The sequence below is a fragment of the Nansenia antarctica genome, assembly GCF_963989245.1.
Source record: "Nansenia antarctica genome assembly, chromosome: 7".
NCBI lineage: Eukaryota > Metazoa > Chordata > Actinopteri > Argentiniformes > Microstomatidae > Nansenia > Nansenia antarctica.
In genome coordinates, this window is record NC_137677.1 from 53533698 (window position 1) to 53552799 (window position 19102).

Sequence of the window (19102 nt, forward strand, 5' to 3'; positions counted from 1 at the left end):
AACATCTAAATAGAACCTATAAAAGGCAAGAAGTATTGTCAGAACAGCAACATGTGTCTTATTTCCTATTGGCCAGGTGGTGTTTTTGTGAATTAATAACATTTAATTATGTCAATAAATAATAAATACCTGATATAGGTATTTTATATATATATATATATATATATATCATCACTTAGTATTACTCAGAAGGGATCATATCAGTATTCCTTTTGTGATGGCACAATTGTGGCTTTATACAGTAAATCTCTCAAAATATATATTAATAAGTAGGTTTTAATTAGTAAGTTTTGTCATCAGTAGAGTTCATGAGTTCATGGGGTTCAAGAGCTAACCCTCTCTGTGAATGATGATGATCTCTGCTTTTTTTTCAGGTGAAAATCTCCGTGTGTGTCCTCAGGGCAACACCTGTTGCACCACAGAAATGGAGGACACTTTTGGTCATGAAAGCAAGGCAGAGTTCGACAACCTGGTCGATGAAATCAGTCATGAATTACGAAGCACCTTCGTGTCCAGGCATAAAAAGTTTGATGGTAAGAAATGTTTCTGCTATATGTTGAAATATCACTTTTATATTCATGGATATTTTCCTCTCAATTCTTGCTCACACAATTGCTCTTTCAGTTTAGTTCAATCGCTACCCCTATCCTCATTGATGACAAAGTTTGCTTGTGTGAACTTGCATTGCAGTTTGGGTGAGCTGGGCAAAGCCTGCAGTTTAGCTAACTCACTCAAGAGGAAATAGGAATAGAGAATCCCATTAGTGTGCTTGTGAGTAGAGTGCATCGTTGGATTAGAGAGTCATGGCTCCTTGTACAGTAGATTGACAGCTGGATTCAAGAATGAACAGCTCCATGAAAGCAGCTTCCAGGTCTTATGCTATGCGTGACCCTGACATAAACCTACAGTGACAGACCATCTCTACTTGCCCCTTACAGTTCTGAGAGGACCTTCTCTGAACCAAACTCTGCATTCACACTTCTACCTAGACTCTCCCTCACTTCATCCTTCTCCAGCTAGTTAAGGTTTAATGAGCGATAATGCAAATCTCCATAATGGCAGACTCAACTATGTGGGCAGCAGCTGCTCATCAAGACTATGGAAGATTTGGAGGAGAGAGGAGATGGAGGTGAAGTCATGTCAATTATCGGCTTCCACAGCCATGTCCTCCTGTCAGACGCTTCTTATAAAATATGCAGTACTGTATTTCAGAATATTAGTTATTTGAGAGAAACTCAGTGAATGGAGTATTTTGTTCTGGCTCTCCCTGTCGCAATTGAGTGCTTTTTAGCATAACTTTTCTGTTGAATTCAATAATATTGTGCTACTGTTTGGGATGGATTTAGTTCAGTTGCTTCTCTGTTAACACTGGGGATTCAGGGAGTTTGTGAACCTTTAGGCCAAGCTGTGGCCTTGATTCAACAGTGCACTGCACTCTCCAGTGTGAGAAGCTATGGGCTCATTCACATTAGCCTGCTGTGCTAGTAGTGCTGCTCTCCTTAAGAACAATGAGTTTAGCCTTCTCTCTCTCTCTCTCTCTCTCTCTCTCTCTCTCTCTCTCTCTCTCTCCCCCTCTCTCTCTCTCTCTCTCTCTCTCTCTGTCTCTCTCTCCCCCTCCCTCCCTCCCTCCCTCTCTCTCTCTCTCTCTCTCTCTCTCTCTCTCTATCTATCTATCTATCTTTCTCTCTCTCAGTCTCTCACAAAATATTTTTGCACACTGAAGCCAAAATATTGTGTTTGATATGGAATAGTGTTGCATATTCAAGACTTTGGAATGTTAACATTTGTAAAAAGATCACATTTTTACTAATGTCTGTCAAGTGCAAACATGCAAACAACCCTTTGATGATTAATGTGTGGGATGTGAGTAATGAGCTAACTCTGTTGACTAAGAGCCTCAACTCACAAGCAGAGCTGAAAAAGAATCTTGAATACATGTTGAAGGCCTCACAATTATTCAACGAAGAGCCATGCATATGTTAAATCCTGCAGACACCAGCAGCTAGGATTTAAAGCAGTGTCATTTCTCACGTATATGATGTACTTGGCAGCCCAGAGAATAACCACAAACCTCCAGCATTATGGCAAGGATGGAGTGATTGTATTGGAACTCTTAGAAAATAGTTATGTTGATAATCAACAAACAGTCTTCTCCCAGAGCGATCAAGCATGAAGAGGAATATGTATTATAATCAAGATATGACTGTCTGTTTCTGTAACTTACTTTTGTTTGGCAAGGGAACAGAACAAATATATTCAAGGGTAAACAAATGGGTAGAACTTTATTTTCCAGTACGGACATACTGTAATACATAATCTCTAAGTAAATACGGAGATAAGGAGAATATGGTATAGGTTGTTGTTATTTTAAAATATGTGAGTATTTAGAAGGCTATATAACAATTCCAGTTATGATGTAAATATTCCTCTTGTACAGTAGATCAGCTATTTGATCAGCTACTAGAACAGCTCCATGAAAGCAGCTTCCAGGTCTTGTGCTATGCATGACCCTGACGTAAACCCACAGTGACAGACCATTTCTACTTGCCCCTTAGTTTTGAGAGGATCTTAATCAAACTCTGCATTTACACTTCTGCACAGACTCTGTCACTGTATCCTTCTACAGCTAGTTATGGTTTAATGAGCATTGAGGCTGTTGTTATACTTACGTACTGCAATCTCTCTAAGAAATCAGAGGTTAATTTTACCCACCGAGCATAGCTTATTTGAAATGATAACATGAAATATTCATCAGAAATGTCCTCATTAAACCTGCTTCTACTAGTGCTCAGCTCTCAGGATGGTTAACTGGAATTCCATTTGTTGGAAAGTTTCAATAGAGAACACAGGATTCTGATCCTGTAGCGCTGCATTTAGGGACCAAGAGCTTACTTTTATAAGACCATTCTCATCACAATTACATACAAAAAAAATCAAACCAATGTTACTACAACTTCATACATCAATTGAGGTTTTGAATTGCAACCCAGAACGTACTAGCGAAGTCCATGATTTGCCCACACTCTTCTCAAACGGTTCAATGCGTTCGAAACAGAGGCTATTGAGTTACAAGCCTTCAACTCTCGAATGATCGCAGGTTGTTCAGAAACTCAATGTCAGAATGTATCTGTGCGTATTTTTTCCAGGAAAACAAAATCTTTAGCACAAATGCGATTCCTGGAAGCGGTCATAAATAACTAAGTTTTATTTTGATCGGCCTCTGTCAGGCAGAGTGAATGTCATGAGAGGAGGGCTCCGGAGAGCCGAGGAGACGGGGCTTGTCCAGCAGCACTTAGGTGCATGGCTCTAGGCACACCTGTTCCTTAGGGGCCATACTGCCACTTTCCATAATTTCATCAGTGTCAGGATGTGTGATGTGTGCATGTGTCAACGCTGCAACTCTTTTCTCTCCCGCTGCAGCTCTCTAGATTTCGGGAGACACGGTGTCTGCTCAGGGTCTCTGCAGACTACCAACACAGGAAATATGAGACGTTCTTATTTGGATTGTGGTTTAATTTATGTGTTGGGTTATCTTTCAACTCAATCACTTTTGGAGAAAAAGTTAAAGCCTGTGTGATCCAGTGTTGTTATTTCTAGCTCAGTCTTATCCTCCCTTGGCAATGGAGTTTCAGGGATATTTTCTTACTTTCAGAGTGGCTTACAGGTAATGCTGGTTTTATCAGCTGGTGTTTTTTTTATGATTATGAGGAGGATGACGTGAGAGGAATTCAGGCCAACTGTCTACAATACAACATTTCATGTTATCAAAATGTCAACATCAGGGCAATTATATGATGCCAAGTACATTATGTCGGAGTAGTCTGCGCATACATGTAGACACTCAAGACTTAGCTAATGTACTAGTAATATCTCGTTTACATTCTATTTAGCACCTGTTTGTGTTTGTGGAGTCCCACCCTCACAGAGTCTGCAATCTGTTTATGTATTTTCTACTCTTCATATGGAGTCGGCCGTGATCTTTACTGTAACCGACAGAGCAGCCCACGCATACACCACTGCTTATGTGTCACTAGCAGCGAGAGGGCACCACCGCTACAGTGCCTAGATGATGCAGGCAGAAATATCCGTCCATATCTCCCTGAAGATCGTTGGTTGCATAGGCGAGCAGCTGTAACACTGAGAGAGAGAATAAACAATAGGGCATCATTTCAACAATCAATGTCAATAAAATGGCTTCTATTAGTATGATTTATTATGATTTTCTGCTGTGAGGTAATTTATGCATTCACATAGTGCAGCTGAACATATTTTCAGTGCTTGCCTGTTATCCATATCCAGGACCCCAGGAAACCTTTAGCCTGTTTAGAGAAATTAGAGAAATAACAGGCCCACTGATTTCTCTCCCGTTTAGCTCATTATAGACTATAGTGGGGGGTCTTAATTACTAATCAATGGTTAGCCCTCCGCTGACCATTAACACCATGGTACTGTGGACCGAAACAGAATATTAATGCAGTAGTGAGACCTGCACAATCGATCCTACCATATCTAGAGCTACAGACTCCCAAAGACCCTGTGCCACATACTACATCGCTTTTAACCCAAGATTTGTTTTCCATACATAAAGATAAATAGCATCCTCGTTGCCTTTAGGTCTAGGTATTGCCTATGAGCTGAATTGTCTTTCTGTTTGCTGTAATCCTCATTCAGAGATCATGAAGTGTTATCTTAATCATGGTGTCAGAGTTTATGGTTACCTTCATCCTCTTTTACTGTCACACATATCAGTGTGATGTCAGAATGGAACTTCATGGAAATCAAGAGGCATTATGTCAATATCACATTACCAGCCCACGGTCATATCGATTTCTATTGCCTCATTATGGATGAATAGAATACCATGACAATATTACTCATTCAAGTCGAGGGATATTGAATTTAGTTCCTTTTCTTACCCTTTTTTTATTCTTATATCTTTTGTTTTTTACCCGTTTTAAATTGACAGGGCCCACAACCCCCTCCTTTATTTATAGATTTTCTTTTGCGATTTTCAATTGACAGCGTGCGTCCGCAACCCTCCCACCCCCTACCAGCAGTACGTGACTCACAACAGCAAACCCACAGGAATAATCCCGAGGCATGCATGGGATAAAAGGTCAACCTGTCATGTTCTCAACAGTAACACTGGGCCCATTTCAGACTCATTCCATATCCCACCCTCCCATCTCTGACTGACAGATGGAATTGGGATGGTCTCCCTCTGGCAGGAGAAAGTGCACGTTTCATGCAGAGGTATTAAAGATAGAGGAAGAAGCTCATACACGGTGAAGGGCTCGGCCTAAATCCTCTGGCTCTGACAAACACCGGGTGAAAGATGCTGCTCCTCTGTGGACTGTCTAGCTCTACTCCTGCAGGATGGTGCTCAGAGCAGCTCTGCCTGAGATAAGAGACCGGGCCGCTCTGCTGTAGGACAAATCACTGCCAATGTCATTTCTACTACGTGATTAAACACAGAAGGGAGGTGTGCTGATGCCGTTAAATCATGTGTGTCTTTTCTATGAGCATGTGCTTTTTCTTCATCTAAAGTTATGAGTTTTGAGTTTTGTGTTTTTATCACATGATAATTAGTGGAAACTGACCCAAAGCTACAGTCACATCCAGCAGTTATCAAACAAAAACACTTATTTTGGACACTTGAGCCCTATTTCTTAAGGAATTAAAGGGGCAATCTGGGATTGGTCCATCCATTTCTTTTTCACTTTTAAATGAATGATTATAGCCATTGACTCTTGAAGAATATAACTAACTAGCCTCATGAGCTAAGTTCAACTGTCTTACCCCATCAGAACCCGAAATATAGGCTTGTTTTACTATTTTACTCATAGTACTCATTGTCAACAATGAAATTGTAAACAAACACTGTATAGCTTCAGAACATGATTAAAAATCATAATGTGATGTCATGGAAGGTCAGTCCTTGCGTCCATAGCTCTCTATCTATGAATGTGAAAGTGGTTACATTTCTCCAAGCCGCCCCTCAACTGATTAACAGGAAAGGTGGCAGGGGGAGGCCACTTTGTTGGTGTTTGTTCCCAGATTGCTCCTTTAAGATTTGACTCCAGCATGATGTGAGGTCCACTCAAAGTAATCTGCTTTGTAATTTGTTCCACGTTTGAACCTTGCTGTGCAGGGCTGCCAAATGGTAATCAGGTAAGGTCAATGTTGAGGTTGCTGCATCTTTAATATTGAGGGAGTTATAAATGACCTGCCAGCTGGTGATGGATAGAGGCATTGGAAATGTTTGCTGTTATCTCTGCATGTTGCCTTAATTATGTGACCTCCATCTTTTTACTGTCATCTTAAAACGCTCCTGGCTGTGAGGCTTTGCTTGTGTAATCTCTCCCACTGACATTGTGGTTTGCCTTCAGGATTCACAATGTCACAAGTTGAATACTGCAACTGTCTTTTGGCAGCTGAGAGGTTTTGTTTGTTATTGTGTTGTGAAAGCTTTGAATGGAGTGTTATTGTATGAAAGCTTTCAGTGAAATCTCTGTCATTTAAATGTGTCTGCTAGTTTTCATGGATCCCAATTACAGTGCACTGCTGTTGTAGAGCTCCCTGTAGTATGAGTTACTGCTGGTCACAGCTCAGGGGACGTTGCTGTAATTAACTGCAGCCCGCAGGGTCCCACTTTACACTGTGGCCCCATCACAATGTCACTAGAATCCCTATGCAGTTGTGGCCACAGAAGGCCCAAATCAAGTTGACAAGTTGAAACTGGAATAACCCCAAAAGAAGTTGTAGTTCCAAAGGAATTGTAAAAACAATATGCTTAGGCCCTTTCTTTCTCTATGCATGGGTTAGTTTGCAAATACAAACATTTTGTTAGAACAGATTCAGGCCGTGTCAGGAGACTAGACCCCAGTAGACCTTAGTGAAAAGGAGTTTCAAGTTGAATGTTTCAGAGTGTGAGAATGGCTCCATTCAGCCTCCTCGTACTGTTCCGTGCTCACTGTGAGGAATGGAGGCAATATTGAGCCTTATCTGCTGGAAATAATGAACTCTATACCACTTTAGGGGTATTAACATCGCTCTTGTCCAACATTTCTGGCTCATTGTCCTCTCTGCTCACAGCTCTCGCAGCCATTCAGTTGGGCAGACCTCTTAATTACTTAGATGTATTGGGGCTTTAAGTGAGCTCTCTGCATAATTTGCCATTTCTGACATACCCTTTAATACCCGATTGTAAAATATGATCCTCTTCATGGATTTTCTGTAATTATATTAAGTCGTCTTTTTAACTAAATGTATTATTCACTGAACTGTATTGAGGTCACCAGTAATGCGAGTGGTAATTATTCATTCTAATTGTGCTGAAATAGAGCTTGGAATGGCATCAAATATTCTGACTATATTTAAGATTAATTCTGCATCAATTATGTTGATTATATTCAATTAATAGCTAAGCTGTTCAAAAAGGGAGAAGAATTGACTGCACACAGATATTTTCTTATCCTCAAATGCATATTCTTAATCAAATTAGTTTCAAAGCTGTCATTAATCAGAAAGGATATCACTTGGTGTCATAGACTCTTGTTTCTAATTAATGAAGTGAAGTTAATTATGCAGGAAACATGCTTGAAACGCAAGGCAATAAGTACAGTTGTCACTTCACACTATCCTCCATTGACTTTCAGTTCCCTCAAGGGTATTCAAGAATAACCAAACTATACTTTCTGAAAGTTGTTTAGGGCTGCACCAGAAAGCAAGTGCTAAACAAGGAATGTACTAAATGGAAGGAGGACATAATCTGTCTCATTAGTGCTTTTCTGAAAGCCTCATGCTGGAAAAAGATAACGGTTCTAAAAATGTGACCCAAACATGTCACTGGAGTCCAACAGCACCAACAATAAAGAAAAGGTGAAAACAGCATTAACATGTTAACCTATGTTCTCTATCGGTATGTTAGGTGGATGTAGGTGGAGAGAAATATAAACTGACAGTTCATTATGTACTGTACCAAACCTCCACACTGTACAATTAGATGTATTAAATACACAACCAAGTATAAACAAACCCAAAGTAAGTATAGGTATGGATAAAACTAAAGCAAGCTATACTGTAAGTATATATACAAAGTAGTACTGTAATCAAGTAGGCAGAGAGATACTGAAAGGAGACTGGCTGGTGGTGCTGAGTGCATCATGGGCATGTTGTAAATGTATTTGATGCAGATACAGTGCACATTTAGCAGTGTGTCACTATGCTTAACAAAAGTGATGTGGATTAGGGTTAGGTGGAAAATGTCTATGGTTAAGAAATGATTGGAGGTATGTGGTCCAAGATAAGGCTACGGTACATTGTTCTTTCTTTGAATGCCAATGCAGTTTCCCAGACACAGATTCATCATCACAAATCATACTTTTAATGGAGATTGGACAAGGCATAATCCAGGTCCAGGAAACGACCCCTATGTAAACTTTCCACTGCTCTGATTGTAGATAGCTACCATGCACTGTCACATCACTCATGTATTGTTCTGTAAGCACGTTCCATACAGTGGTTAAAATATGATCCATTGCAGTGTCTCAGATCATATTTCCCGGGGACAGTTTCTCTCCGGTGTTTAGAGCTAATGTGTTGCTCCTAATGTGATTTCATTTCACTTGCATTTCAGAGCTCTAATGAACACTTAGAGCCATTAAAATTTTAACAAGCCCCCCCTGCTTCTCACACTCACACAGACACCCAGGTTGGGCCCTGATAAGTGATTGAAATGCATACAGTCGCTCCATGTCCAGAGCAGCACAGGTCTGATCTCTGAGCAGCCAGTGTGGTCTCAGCATGTGACCCAAATGTAACTGCATCAAAGATACCCGTGGTTCATTAGGAAGAGGAGGGCTTGGCCTTTGGTCTTTGGTCCTCTCTCATAATGATACCATGATATACTGTATATTTATGAAGATAGCAAAGTCTTGATGTATTGGCCTATAGTTGCAGCATATGATGAACTGGAGACATAGTAATGGGTTTAGTGTCAACTTAGTTTGCACCCTATGCTCCTAATTTGGAGGTGAACCCTACCAAACCAAATGTAATTAGGCTTCTTGAATGGCAAGCCTATCAGAGGTCATCACCCATAGAGGTCATTCTGTAAACAATAAGATGTGTGGAGGAAGAGAATAACGTGGCTAGCTGGTGTTACTTCCCCAAATAGGTCCATGACTGACCAACATCACCACCACCAAGTGCATCTTGGTGGGGGGGGGGGGGGGGGGGGGTGACAGTGTCATCTAGACAAGCAAAAAAAAAACACACACACACTCCCCCCCCACACACCCCCTCACAACACAACACAAACATTGGACTTATTGCTTTAAGAAATACAGTAGGAAAGAGTTCTGCAATTTCAAAAGTTTGTTGGAGTTGTTGGAATAAACCATTCCAAGTGTGGTTCACTTTTACATTTGAACAGAACAACAAACAACAGGCAAGCTGTTGTCAGGCTATTACTGTAAGATATTACCCTAGGGGTGTCATCAGGTTGTCAACATTTGTTTGCATTATGCAGTGATTGATGTGATTTTTGTAATACTTAATTAACTTTTGAAATCACACTGGAGCTTCCCTATTTTTCATAATATTAGTATTGGCTTTTCAGCACCATATGCAGGAAAGGATTGAATGGATAGACTACACTAGACAGACAGTATTCGGTTTACCGTACCGCTAACATAGCGTTGTGTATGTTTAAACAAATAATAATGACAAAAATATTAAATGTTTAGGCAGTTGATGTTCTTTACCCCTCTCTGTCTGGGCCCCCTAGTGGTGAGGAGGCCCTAGGCATGTGCCTAGAATGCCTCTATGGTAGATCCGTCAATGACCATACCACTTTCTTTCCTAATTGCTCTTCAGTCAGATGAAACCTTCAGAAGTTTGATATCACAGAATGGCTATGATTCTGGCTTTGATATACTGTACTTAACAGATGCTATTCGCTGTCAATGCCACATGCTTTGGAAAAATACCTTTTGTCTTTTGACCAAGAACAAATAGGGATAGTCGTATGGCAAGTTATGAAACAAGTATCATGATTTACAGGTAGTCATATTTTTTATATTTTACAAATGATGGCAGTATTGAATTGTGTATTAATATTTTTATTATCCACTCCTTGTCAAATCACATACATTTCCTAGTATAGAATTACAGTCTACTAAATCATAAATACTATCATGAGAGTCTAGAGGAGAACATTAAGACGTGTGTGTGATGACTAGACACTCCAGGTGCTAATCTGATAAACATGTGTGATAGGATAACCATTTCATTTTAGGAACAGTGTATAAGTTAGATACTATATGGATGTGTCAGTCAGTAGACACACTTCATCATAGGGCATACTTAAGTTTACGATGTTCACATTTAAAGTCAAATGTCATTATGTTTCAAGTATAAGAGTTATGTAATAATCTCTGCTCCTCCAGGGATGTATATATCAGATAATATCAACCGATTGTTCTTTGCTTTAGATGTGTGGACAAAGCCATAGATATCTCATAATAAATATCACAGTATTACTGTATGTGTTTATACTCATTCCCCCTTCTCTCCTCTTGATCTAGAGTTCTTCCTGGAGCTACTGGAGAACACAGAAAGGTCTCTGAATGAGATGTTTGTCAGGACCTACGGCCAGCCTTACATGCAGAACTCTGAAGTGTTCCAGGACCTGTTTGCCGAGCTGAAGCGCTACTACGTGGGGGGGAACGTTAACCTGGAGGAAATGCTCAATGACTTCTGGTCACGTCTGCTGGAGCGTATGTTCATGCTGATCAACTCCCAGTACATCATCACAGACGACTATCTGGAGTGTATCAGTAAGTACACGGACCAGCTCAAGCCCTTTGGGGACGTTCCCAGGAAGCTCAAGGCTCAGGTTACCCGGGCGTTCGTCGCAGCACGCACCTTCGTCCAGGGCCTCACTGTGGGTCGAGAGGTCGCCAACAGGGTATCCAAAGTAAGTCTTCACATCTTAGTCATTCAAAAGCAGAGTTGATTATTAACCAAATTATCTGACTGGCTGCTGCTTAACTCGCATTGTTACAGTAGTAGTGTTGGGATAGATTCTGCTGGTGAGATAAGTGAAAAACATACTGTACATCCAACATCGTCTTCTACAAGCTGAAGGTCTCTATTTGAAATTCTTGGGTTAGGTATTCTTCTCTCCAAGTAGATGACGAGCAGTAACCTACTGTATCTAAACTGCACCTATCACTCATCACTATCATGTTTTATATCACTATTTGCACTTCTGGATGCTAAACTGCATTTCGCTGGCTAGTACTTGTACTGTGTGCAATGACAATAACGTTGAATCTAATCTAATCTAAAAAAGAAAATCTCCACCCTATACTGTTCTATCTGACCATGTCTTTGTGCCTGTCTACAGGCTGTAGAAGCTCAGTGTTTGCCTCTCAGGTGCTGTGTAATAATCACTGTTGCAAGAGACATTCTGCTGCATTCGAAGAGGCCGCAAGCTATGGGGAGAAATGAAATATTTGCAGTGAATGTTTGTAACTCTATCTCCCAATATTTGTTAACTCGGTATACAGTAGCCATTAATCATGCTGTAGCCTCAGTATTCTGTTTGATGTGATGTAATCTTAATGCAGCTGCTGTAGTATATCATATTGCCTTGGGAGTGTGTGGAGTTTCGATCGTGTGCAAAAGAAGATTAAAGGAAAAAGCAGAGATTTATACTTGGAATAAGCTCCATTCAACAGCAAGGGCTGTTTATTTGGATGTCTTGTTGTCAGTTAATATTTACATTAACACAGTTCACTGGCCAGCATTTAGTGTGCTTCTCCACTTTCGGTACAGTCCTAAATGTATTACACAATACAAGTGATTTCAATGTTATTGGCCTACAATATCGGTACAGTATGTGTGGAAACAGTTACACATCCCTCTCACCTATGTGTCCTGAATTTCCTGTACATGTGGACAATCTGTTGTATCACCCAGTGACAACCAAGTCACGTTCTCAACTATGAGCCAACTATGAGCATTTCCACCCAGCATGAACTCTGTGAACTGCAATCCCGCACCCTGCACGTTGTCTACATATCAGTTCCCTATTCCTAGCACTGGTGAACAGCCCTCTTTATGAGCTCCTACCCCGAGGATGAGTAGTTAGTGTCTGTCAGGTCAGGTGACACACCTCCTCCTGGGTCTTCCTGGCAGCCAGGGGACTTGTCCCTGGTTCACCTCTGGCATTTCAGAGGGACCTGAGACACAGGGTCATGTGGCCAGGGCCAGGCCCCTTTGATCCACAGGGTTTAAAGTCATCAGAAGGGATTGGGTGTAAGCATAATGGAATAAGACACCCTGGAGGAGGCGTTCGCTACCGTGAGATTCGGCATTCATGCCTCTATTGCTGCTGGGGCGTTTATCGAGTTAGTGTAGCCGATATAGTACATCACAGCCGTTCACAGCTTATGAGACACAACACTCGAGGCACTGGGTAACTCAAGACACCATTTTATATGTATCCTCAGAGTCTGACAAAGCTCAAACATTTCCCACAATGTATCAAACACTGCATTCTCGTTGTGATTACAGTTTTTTTTTTTTCAGTGATTCAAAGCCAGTGGAGAGATCTGTGGAGTGATCTATTGATTCTAATAATAGGACCCTATTTGATGAGCTCATATAATTAGAATAGTACATGCAACCGCTAATGCTGTAATACACTCTCAGTAGTCGTCCAGTCGATAGGGAAGAGTTGAGCAGACAGCATGGCAACATTCTGAGTGCTGCTCGGCACCAGGGACAGTTTTCAACTGTCAGTTCTGCGAATTGAAACAGTGCAGGTCAATGCTATTCCTTATGTTTCTGTACTGAAATACACATTGAGCATGCATTATTGTCAAAATCCGGATTCTCTCAGAAGAGAGATGAAGATGAGGTTGAAATTGCTGCGAAATATTGGAACGTGTCAGTGGAAAACTCTGACTTGAAAGTGGGGATTTTCATCACATACTAAGAAATACTTCAACCACCCAGAAAATCAAATAAAACTAGTTCTCAAAACTAGTTCACCCTTGATATCTGCAGCTTCACACGTCACACCTGTACGCTTCTCGGGGTGTCAGTTTGGACGTGACATTGTGTGAGTAATTCAGCCCCAGGATGTGTAATAAGTCAAACCAATGACAGAGTGAGCTACCAGTCAATGTTTGAGGCGTATCTGTCAGAGAGTGTATATTTGATGCTGTCTTCAAGCACGGCTCTGTAGAGGATGCCTCCACCTCTTGTGAACAGATAGAGACTCACTGGTGGGCTGAGAAAGGCAGGGGTCCAATCACATCAAACAGACAGCTCAGAAACCACTCAAAACAAAGACGTCCTGCAGTGCTGAGCCTTGACACTCACCTCTCTCATGCAGTGCCTGGGTACGTTTTGAAAGTTTATACTCAAACATGACATCTCCCTTCCTCCCTACTCACACGTCTTACTTTTTCACCTTCATAATCTAAAGGAGTACAGAATACTAGGTAGTTGTCGGCTTTGTGTAACCTGAAACTCCACTTCATTATTTATATTCAATTCACTGCAGAAGCATGCTTTCAAATTCTCTATCTCTCACTCTCTCTCTCTCTCTCTCTCTCTCTCTCTCTCTCTCTCTCTCTCTCTCTCTCTCTCTCTCTCTCACACACACACACACACACTCTCTCTCTCTCTCTCTCTCTCTCTCACACACACACACACACACACACACTCTCACACACACACACACACACACACACACACACACACACACTCTCTCTCTCTCTCTCTCACACACACACACACACACACACACACACACACACACTCTCTCTCTCTCTCTCTCTCTCTCTCTCTCACACACACACACACACACACACACACATACACACACACACACACACTCTCTCTCTCTCTCTCTCTCTCTCTCTCTCTCTCTCTCACACACACACACAGAAATATGATGCACTGACAGAATGGTGTTCAGGGAATTGTTTTTCCATAGACTTGCAGTGCTGTAAAATAGTTAAGAGGTGATCTGAGAGCCTGCTTGTGTTGTTGTTTGGAGAAGAGATAAAGCCATTAGCCCTTACCCAGGAGCCGTGACTACAGACATCTGAACAGTGTTGATATTTGCATCATTGACAATCATGGTTAATCCATACTTACTTGTGCTGTAGTGTTCACATATCTCCATTCCTCCAGATACTGTTAAACATAATCTTTATGCATGTTTGTACTCTTTATGTATTCTGAGCTCATGTTGAACAGTGCTTGGCGGTCTCAAACTGAACTTGAGCTCATGAGAATTGTGTTTTGTACTGCTGTTTTGAAGAAAGAAACTGCAAACGTATGCTCATACTGTTCTCCCTTTTTGCACCCAACAGTGTTGGTATCCTAGTTAATGGTCCCTAATCTAGTCAGATGTGCTGCCTGTTATTCCTTACGAATTAGTGTCACTGTACCTCTGGACACATCTCTCTGTCTCTCTGTAAAGTCTCTGTAAAATGTGACAGGGTCTGGTAAAAAGTAGGGCAAGGTAATTTTTCAGTTTTTTGCAGATTATGAAAGTGCAGATTGTAAGCTTTCAAAAAATGTGTCATACATTGAAATCAAAAATTAAAATAGTTTAAGAAGATATGCTTATTTGAATGTTGGTACACCTCAAACCAAATGCAGGATAAACACGCTCTGAATCAAAACAGAAGGAACATCGTTATGAACATCTAACTGCATGTTTAGCACATCACAACATGCTGATAGAACATCAACATGCTAAAACCACATAACTACACATAATTAGATGATCACACAGTACTTGCTTTTGAACACGTCCTAAAATGTAAGTTTGTTTACAAGCCATTTATCACTACTCACTTGGGACGCGATACAGTGAATCCTGTTGTTTGTTATAACTTTTGTAATATGAAGAAAAAAAACGGAAAACACATTTCTTACAAAATAAAGTAGCTTTTTGGTCATTTGCGTGACTTGAGAATTGCCGACATGCAGACCTTTTCACCAGACCGTGTTACAAATGTATCATCATAACAAGAGTTGAATGTGAGGAGCTACATTACTCATTTAATTCCCATATAGTAGAGTAGGACAGTCTTGTGTATGTTATGGCTGATCTATGTTCGCACACTCTTTCCACCCTGTAGGTGAGCTACACCCCAGCATGCAACCGAGCTCTGACCAAGATGCTGTACTGCCCCTACTGCCAGGGCATGCCAACAGTCAAGCCCTGTAGCAACTACTGTCTCAATGTCATGAAGGGCTGCCTCGCCAACCAGGCCGACCTGGACCCTGAGTGGAACCAGTACCTTGGTAAGACCAGTACCTTTAATCTAGGTCTTTGGGGGGGTGTCTCTGACTGTGCAGTGATAATGAAATCCATACGTGTCTTTTTTTATGTTTCATGTTTTATTTCACTGTATCATGTATGTTGGCATGACCTGGCAGTAGCCATAACATAGCTGAAGGCCTTCTGTCTGACCCAATGTCCCTGTCCATGGGTGTCCCCCAGGGCTCCATTCTGGGTCCAACACTATTTAATATTTTTATAAATAACATTGCTCACGCGGCTGGCAACTCTTACATCCATCTGTACGCCGACGACACCATTCTTTACACGTCTGGCCCCTCTCTGAACACTGCCCTGACCGACCTCCAACACAGCTTTAATAGCATCCAATATGCCTTCTCCAACCTCCATCTTCTCCTAAACACCGATAAAACTAAATGCATGATCTTCAATCGGACCCTACCCCAAGCCTCCTGTCCCCCAAAAATCACCTCACTGGATGGGTCAGTACTAGAATTTGTCAACACATACAAATATCTAGGTATCTGGCTCGATAGTTCACTCTCCTTCCAAACCCACATCAATAACCTACTCACCAAAGTCAGAACAAGAATTGGTTTCCTGTACCGCAATAAAGCTTCCTTCACCCACTCTGCAAAACACACTTTGGTAAAAATGACCATCCTGCCAATTCTGGACTATGGAGATATCATTTACAGGATTGCCCCCAAAAACCTTCCTCCTCCTAGGCTGAGGAGGAACCCGGACAAGCCAGCTTTGCCGAGTATATTCCTCTCTAACGTAAGATCCCTAGCTAACAAGATGGACGAACTGAGGAAAAAATGAGGAACTGAGGAAAAAATCTGAGGTCCAGCCCCTGCTCGTCAATGGAGGGAGCGTGGAGAGAGTCTCAACTCTCCGATTCCTGGGGGTGCACATACAGGATGACCTGTCCTGGAAGACCAACACAGCAGCCATCATCAAGAAGGCACAACAGCGGCTCTACTTCCTGAGAGTCCTCAGGAAATACCACCTCAAACAGGAGCTGCTTGTGACCTTCTACCGCTGCACAGTGGAGAGCATCCTCACCTACTGCATCTGCGTGTGGTTCTCCAGCTGCACAGCCGCAGAGAGGAAAGCGCTACAGAGAGTCGTGAGATCGGCCCAGAAGATCATCGGCGCCCCCCTCCCCTCTCTGGAAGAGCTGTACAACACACGCTGCCTCAGGAAGGCCTCCAAGATCTCCAGAGACCCATCCCACCCTGGGAACGAACACTTTGTTCGGCTGCCCTCAGGCAGGCGGTTTAGGACCATGTCCGCAAGGACAAATAGACTGAAGCTCAGCTTCTACCCTAGGGCCATTCAGGCCCTGAACACAGCAAAGACCTAGGTTCTAGGCCCTGGACAATCTAGACAATTTGATGGCAGCTATTAGATTGTAATCAAGTGCAATACTGAAATACAACTGTGAACATTTCAAACCTGCAAACTGCGACACTTTAAATGAATGTGCAATAATACTATGTGCAATATGACAACCCTCGTGTACAGAAGGTTCAGAGATAGGAAATGTTAGGATATTTATAGCATAGCATAGAGTACAGCACAGTGTTTTATTTGTATAGTATAGTAGTATAGTATAGTGGATAGTGTATATAGCCTTTATTTATGTAAACCAGCTCTTTTCCCTTCTTGTTTTTAGTATTTTTTACCTAGCACCAGGGGAGCCCCCCCCTCCTAAATTTCGTTTTATGGTACCTGTACTGTATTAATGACAATAAAGACCATTCATGCATTCATTCATTCAATAAACTGGACGTCATCCATCACACTGCCATCCGCTTTGTCACTGGTGCCCCTTTCAACACACATCACTGCGACCTGTACTCCCAAGTCAACTGGCCATCACTCCACACCAGGCGACTGACCCACTGGTATCAGTTCATCTATAAATCCATCATCGGCAAATCCCCCCCCTACCTCTGCTTACTACTGAATTTCTCATCCAGCACACGCAATCTCCGCTCCAACAAATATATCACTCTGGTCCCCCCCAAAGTCCGCACCTCCTTTGGCCGTCATTCTTTTCAGTTTGCTGCCCCCACTGACTGGAATGCGTTGCAGTTGACACTAAAACTCACCACTCTAATCACGTTACCCACCTTTAAACACTCACTTTTCGATGTTGTCTCGGATCACTGCACATGCTTCTAAGACGACTTCCCCCTGGTCCCTGCTGTCTTTTACATACTGTGTTGTGATGTATAGATGTTTTTGATACTTGTCGTGTATTGCACTCATGTTTTATATTGTATATATTGGGTTGTGTTTTATATCGTATATACTGTGTTGTGTTTTGTGTACAGACTTGCCTCTGTTCTGCCAATTGGCCAGATCGTCATTGTAAATGAGAATTGGTTCTCAACTGACCTATCTGGTTAAATAAAGGTTAAATCAGTTAAATTCACACAACTTCGCGTTCTGAGAAGGTGTATTTTACTGTTTGTATCATTCGTCTGTCATCTATATACACTAACTAAACACTTTATTAGGAACACCTGTAGACCTGTCAACAGTCCAAGCCGGTGGAGGTGGTGTAATGGTGTGGAGAATGTTTTCTTGGCACAACTTTGGGCCCGTTAATACCAATCAATTATCGCTTGAATGTCACAGCCGATTTGAGTATTGTTGCTGACCATATGCATCCCTTCATGGTCACAATGTACCCATCTTCTAATGGCTACTTCCAGCATGATAATGCAACATGTCACAAAGCAAATGTCGTCTCAAACTGGTTTCATGAACATGACAACAAGTTCAGTGTTCTTCAGTAGCCTTCCAAGTCACTGGATCTGAATCCAATGAAACACCTTTTGGATTTGGTAGAACGGGAGATTCACAGCTTGAAAGTGCACCTGAAAAATCTGCAGGAATTGCATGATGCAATCATGTCTTCATTGACCACAATTTCAAAGTAATGTTGAATTTCAACATATTGTGGAATCAAATCAATGCCACAAAAAATGTAGGCTGTTTTGAGAGCAACGGGAGGCCCTACCCACTATTAGTAGTCAAGTCAAGTTTGTTTGTATAGCACATTTTCCTACACAAGGAAACTCAAAGTGCTTAATATAAGACATTGAAAGACATGATATATTCAAGGATATTAGAATTAAAAACAATCTTTAATAAGTTTAAGTTAAAACAGTTAAAATAAAAATAACAGTTAAAACAATCTGCAAAGATTTAAGTGTATGCGGCACAGAACAAGAATGTTTTCAGCCTGGTTTTAAAAGTGGTTAGTGTAAGTAGCATAGTAACAGAAAGCTGTATTGTTTTAATTCTTGCAATGGTTAATAAGCCTCTGATGACCTTAGAGATCTGGGGGGTTCGTATGGTAAGTACAGATCGGAGGCATATAAAGGTCCTAGCTCTTGTAGTGACTTGTACACAAGCAGCAATGCTTTAAAGTTCATTCTCTCCTTGATTGGGAGCCAGTGCAAGGACCTAAGAATTGGTGTCATGTGATCAAATTTCCCTATTTTTGTTAGCACTGTAGAAGCTGCATTTTGAATAAGTTGCAGTTGGCAAATCCCGTTTTTAGCCTGTGAATAAGCCATTACAGTAATCCAATTTGTTGGAGATAAAGGCATGAATAAGATTTTCCAGGTCCTGTTTAGGCATAAAGTCTCTTCTTGCTATGTTTTTTAGGTGACAGTAAGCTGATTGTGTTATTGACTTGATCTGGTTATTGAAATACTACTCTTATTGTATACTATAGAA

General features: G+C 41.4%; 1 protein-coding gene across 1 annotated transcript in view; it reads left to right on the top strand.

Moving 5' to 3' along the window:
- Positions 1-19102, top strand: part of LOC308163087 (glypican-6-like) — a 78838-nt gene that overhangs the window by 22405 nt on the left and 37331 nt on the right. Inside the window, exons 2-4 of the mRNA XM_080537268.1 lie at positions 375-533; positions 10590-10981; positions 15177-15342. Coding sequence (XP_080393394.1) covers positions 375-533; positions 10590-10981; positions 15177-15342 — 717 coding nt within the window. The remainder of the gene's footprint in view (positions 1-374; positions 534-10589; positions 10982-15176; positions 15343-19102) is intronic.